At 35.7% G+C, this 5,463-nt stretch overlaps 1 protein-coding gene across 1 annotated transcript; it reads right to left on the bottom strand.

Annotated features, from left to right (window-relative positions):
• Positions 1–1,386: 1,386 nt before the first annotated feature.
• On the bottom strand, positions 1,387–3,123 carry LOC105314314 (solute carrier family 15 member 4-like). The gene has a single exon (XM_011408415.1). The coding sequence runs from the start codon at positions 3,121–3,123 to the stop codon at positions 1,387–1,389; it is 1,737 nt and encodes a 578-aa protein (XP_011406717.1).
• Positions 3,124–5,463: the final 2,340 nt, after the last annotated feature.

Below are 5,463 nucleotides of genomic sequence, written 5' to 3'. Positions count from 1 at the left end.
TAATGTCTCTCTCTTTGTCGCTCCTCTTCTTGACGACGTTCTTCAGCTTGTCTCTGGGCCTCCTCTCTTCGTCGCTCCTCTTCTTGACGACGTTCTTCAGCTTGTTTCTGGGCCTCCTCTCTTCGTCGCTCCTCTTCTCGACGACGTTCTTCAGCTTGCTCCTCTCGCCGTCGCTCCTCTTCTCGACGACGTTCTTCAGCTTGTCTCTGGGCCTCCTCCTGAAGCTTTGCTAAACTTGCCAAAGCTGCCGCTAATTGCTCCATCGGATCACTAACTCCTGTAATAAGACTTTCTTCCACTTCAGTACAGTCTTCCGTATCAACTGAAGTATAACTCTCTCTGAAATTATGTAATCCTCGCAACTGTCCTCTGTAGTCGTGTCTTGGTAAGTCCCGTAGAGAATACCGCCCTTGATTCTCTCGACTGTTATCCGACATAAACAGTCACACCAGACACTATAAACTTTAGTCTCTCTCTCTTGCAGAGATACAATAGTGGGTCTTTCCTCTACAACCGTTTGAGAACTATCCCACCGCTGCCACCAAAAAATGTAACAGACGCTCCAACTATCTGTTAACCAAACTTTATTCTTAATCAACCCGAAACTCAACTGAGCTCAAAAACCAACTAACAAAACAAAAACTAAAAACTAAACTCACAACTAACTAACAACACACTTATATAGATATTATAAATGTCCAGAAGGTTCTATAACATACAAGAATACTTTACATGATTGTTCTAGAATATACTTGAATAAACACATAATATATAATTACAATAGTACACAGAGAGTTCCGGATCCATCTAGAAACAACTTCTTACACTGATGGTTGCTCTCTTGTCATCTATTGCTCTTATTCTGTCATTATGCTGGAATGCATTGGTTATCAAAGGTGTTAATGATTTTGAAGAAGCAGAAAGAGTTGGACAACATTACCTTGAAATTGGTCTTCTTAGTGAAATACAAAGGAGACAATGACCAATGATGACATTAACCTCCTTTTGAGTATAAAACATGAGAACATCACATGCTATATATTTGTATCTGTAATAGGTAGCAATACATTCATTGCCAAAAAACCACATATATGACTACACCACTGTAAAGTGACAACTGGAATGTAGCAAGCTAAATCACAGGCATCACTTTCATGATATCAAAATTTGTCATGCAGATGTAATAACAGAATTTGTATTTTTTCAATTGGCTGTTTCCTCTAGATTGCCCTAATTGTTACAGTACATAGCTGCTGCTGTTGCTCCAGGAGATGCTATTCCAACAACATGCTTATGAACATTTTGCTAAAAGCATCAGCTGCTACAAAATTTATAAGGTTATAAAAATAAAAGATATTTTCTGAAAAAATGTAGCAACTACAAATGTCAATCAAAACTAGATATAATAAAATCTTCTGATGCTTCACTGTCATTTATGGCATTTGCTGTGATCAGTCTATTCTCCCAATGTTCCTCTACTGCTGCACGTAGACCAAGATCAGTATCCCTGACCCTATTGACATACCATCGAGCTATTAATACATACACCACTAATCCTATACCAGTAATTATACCAAATATCATAAAAAGCCATGAGGTACATGACATAAACGAGACTGACGGTATAGGGTGATAATAAACTATTAATAAAAAGCCTGCAGCAATGTCAAGGAATACACCGTGCAAAAACCAGAACAGTCCAATGATCATTCCATGCATACCATAAGGAGACTGACTACACATAAACTCCAGGATACATGTGTAAGAGAGAAATAATGATGTACCAGCTAATACTGATGGTATGAGTAGTATCCAATATGAAATTTGAATAGTTTTATTAACTGGTTCCCATATGAAGAAGCAAGGCATTTCAGAAATGCTGCTAGTAATCCTTCCAATCAAGTCAATGAGGAATAAACTAACAATAGACAATAAAATAAGAATGTTAGCCAAACCAAGTCCTTTCAATGGATTAATTATAAAATATTCAAATTTAGGGAAGAGAGGTAGAATAACCAGTTCAAACAAAGGGACCAGAACAAACAAAGGGATGATGTTGCTTAAAAGCCAGATAGCATTGGCAGCAATTCCTTCATAACCATTTTTAAATTGTGCAACAAAATACGAGGAACTATTAAAAAAGGGAAAATTAGAGACAAATAAGGAGAAAACAGCTGCCAAAACAACAGCAATACGTAGAAAAGTCTTTACATTTTCCACTTCTTCATAAGAGAAACAACCACCATACCTCTCCTTAGCAATATCCATTCTACTGGGCTCCTCTCCCCAGTATGTGAATGCACTACGATGCTGTCTTCTAGTGCGACTAGTTTTGAGAGAAAACTTCAATACTTTAAATACAATTTTATAAGGATTAGGAATAGGTATGTGCTCAAAACGATGCTTAAAAAGAAAATGAAGACAAAGAGAAAAAGAAAACAGAGCAAAAGCCACAACTGAAGCAATGAGCTCATTCGATACAACAAAAAATATGTAGCCACTATAAAGGCATAGCCAGTACCAGTGAATAAATGCTCTTATTTTGATAGCAGATTCATTCATCAACTGATCTATACCATATGGTAATATATTAGTGAACAAAAGTGACAATGAGACTAACATGAAAACAAAAGCTATGCCAAAAAACACATATCCTCCTACTATGAGAGCAGTAGTGCCACATGAATTATATTGCAAACAGCATCCAATGGCAAACAATAAAGTGCCTATCCAACCAAGCCATAGACCAAGATAAATAGCATTACCCCTACCAATCTTAGTATCTGATAACCAACCACAGAAAGGGGCAAGAAGAAAGAGAGCATTTAAAACTATAATTCCAAGATTATGAAATACTGTATTATTACCAGACCCAATAGATCCACATTGGTTGTAAGGGTTGTGAGAAAAATGTCTGAAAAAAATTTCAAAAATCGAATAGCTAACTGTTATTGGCAGAGAATAAATCAGTAGGAGGATTAATGGTAAACTCAATAAACGAGACTTTAATTCCTTACAGTAGTTACTGAAGCAGTTGAAAGGTTTGTACTTCCTTTTACTTGCATTGTTAACAAGTGAAGAAGAGGGTAACAACCTCCTTCTTTCTGGAGAGACAGGATCCATCTTATTTCAATAGCAGTGAACAAATCTATCAAAATCACATGACGGTTGTTTTAGTCATAGCATGTCCCTACCCTTTTACTCATTTTGTGATTTTATGATAACACAAAGCAATAGCTTACAAGTGATTCCAGAGCAACAGATACAGGCCACAAACCTGACAAAAATAGAACTCAAAAAGCATCACTGTTCAGTGTGCCCTGGACTCCCAAATGCAAATTTTCCACATATAAGAACAACCACAAGTGGTATATAGCCAGACATGGAGATGGCCTGACTTACAAATGCACTACAAGCTGTTGCATATTGAGCTCTGTGAGTATGTGTACCTTTAAAATGAGGCTTTTATCTGCATTAATCCTTATCATTTTCTCTTGTAATCTGAAAATTCAGAGTCTAATAGACGGTTTGATCCATCATGATACAGTCCTAGTCAATACACACACATAATTGGAGATGAAACATGAGCTGTACAATATCACAGAAGGAAACATCAATCTGTATAGCATCAAGTGTAAAGATACATGTAGCTAGACCTATAGCAGGACAAGCAGTTGTGACTCTGAAGCATTGATGAACAAAGTCCTGATGTAAAAGGCATCAAGTAATGTCAGCATACATTGAGTATATTAATTGTCCTCTATCATTATAAAGTAGGCACAGACTATGACTTACAATATCATTTCTTGCTCTCCAGATTAACTAGGGTTAGGAGGCATCTTTCACCATTAATGTATCAATATTGCTTGCTTTGTAGAAGAAAGTGGTTTTTAAAATAGGCTAACTAGTGACAATGTGTCATAGGAATATCATCAACTTATGAATATTTATGTTGCTGGAAATCAGTGACACAGTTTGTATAGAAAAAAATACTCCATTTTATTAATGTTATTGATTGTAGTCTTTTCGAGTCTGTTGGTCCAATCCGTTTTTTAGGGACGACCCATGTGAGCTTGCACACAAAAATAATTGATACGCAATATATCAATTAAATATCGTGATTTGTCATCTAAGTATCAGCACTGAGCAGTGAATACTCATTAACTTTGATCAATAATGGCCCAGTCAGATAAAGTAAGTTTTTGATGCCTTTGTGGATAATTGAATGCCTCCAGAAAGGTTTAAATACTTAATTTAGACTTGAAAGCTGCTGTACACCATGCAGAAATATACATTAGGCCACTTCAGAGAAACTAATACTTAGAAGAGTCTCCAACTGTAGAAGATGTAAGTATATAAGTATACTGGTAGCATTAAATCAATTATAGGTATAATTTTAACTTTTAAATTTATACGCATACCTAGGTATGCCAAAGCCTTTTATCCAAAAATTAAGTCCCTCAATAGTTCTGTATATGCTTATCAGTGTGAAAAACAAAATTGGAAATGAGAAAGAGAGCATTTTACTACTTTCACTATTACTGTCATTGCTGATGAATCTTGAATGAATGTCTAAACTGAAGAGCTTGGCAGGCTTACAGAGTGCTATAAAACAACCTCATACCTGTGATTGCAAGTTTATAACTGTAGCTTTTGCTCCAGGAGATGCTATTCCAACAACATGCTTATGAATATTATGCTAAAAGCATCAGCTGCTACAAATTTTATAAATATCTATAAGAATGAAGCTATATTTTTAAAAATTGTAACAACAACAAATGTCAATCAACACTACAAATAATATAATCTTCCAATGCGTCACAGTCATCTGAAGCAATTTCTGCCATCAGTTTATTATCCCAGTGTTCCTCTACTGCTGCACGTAGACCAAGATCAGTATCCCTGACCCTATTGACATACCATCGAGCTATTAATATAAACACAACTAATCCAATAACAGTAATTATACAAAACATGACTGTGAACCATGAGGTACATGACATAAATGAGACTGAGTGGATAGGGTAATAATAAAATATTAATAAGATGCCTCCTCCAATGTCCATAAATACACCATGCAAAAACCAGAACAGTCCAATAATCATTCCGTGCATGCCAAAAGGAGACTGACTACATATGAACTCAGTTGTACATGTGTAAGAAAGTAAAAATGATGTACCAGCTAATACTGATGGTATGAGTACTATCCAATAGGAAATCTGAATAGTTTCAGTAACTGGTTCCCATATGAAGAAGCAAGGCATAATAGAAATATTATCACTAATCCTTCCAATCAAGTCAATGAGAAATAAGCTAACAATTGATAACATGATGAGAATATTAGCCATTCCAAGTGCTTTCAATGGATTAGTTATAAAATATTCAAATTTAGGGAAGAGAGGTAGAATAACCAGTTCCAACAAAAGGACCAAAACAAAATAAGGGATAACGGTGCTTAAAAAC

The sequence above is a fragment of the Amphimedon queenslandica genome, unplaced genomic scaffold (genome assembly GCF_000090795.2).
Source record: "Amphimedon queenslandica unplaced genomic scaffold, v1.1 AMPQUscaffold_12998, whole genome shotgun sequence".
Lineage (NCBI taxonomy): Eukaryota > Metazoa > Porifera > Demospongiae > Haplosclerida > Niphatidae > Amphimedon > Amphimedon queenslandica.
Note: the sequence above shows the minus strand (reverse complement) of the source record. Positions and strands in the feature narration are given on the sequence as shown.

Excerpts from the sequence above, each read along its gene's own strand:
- LOC105314314 (XM_011408415.1), bottom strand. The coding sequence starts at position 3,123 with ATGGATCCTGTCTCTCCAGAAAGAAGGAGGTTGTTACCCTCTTCTTCA.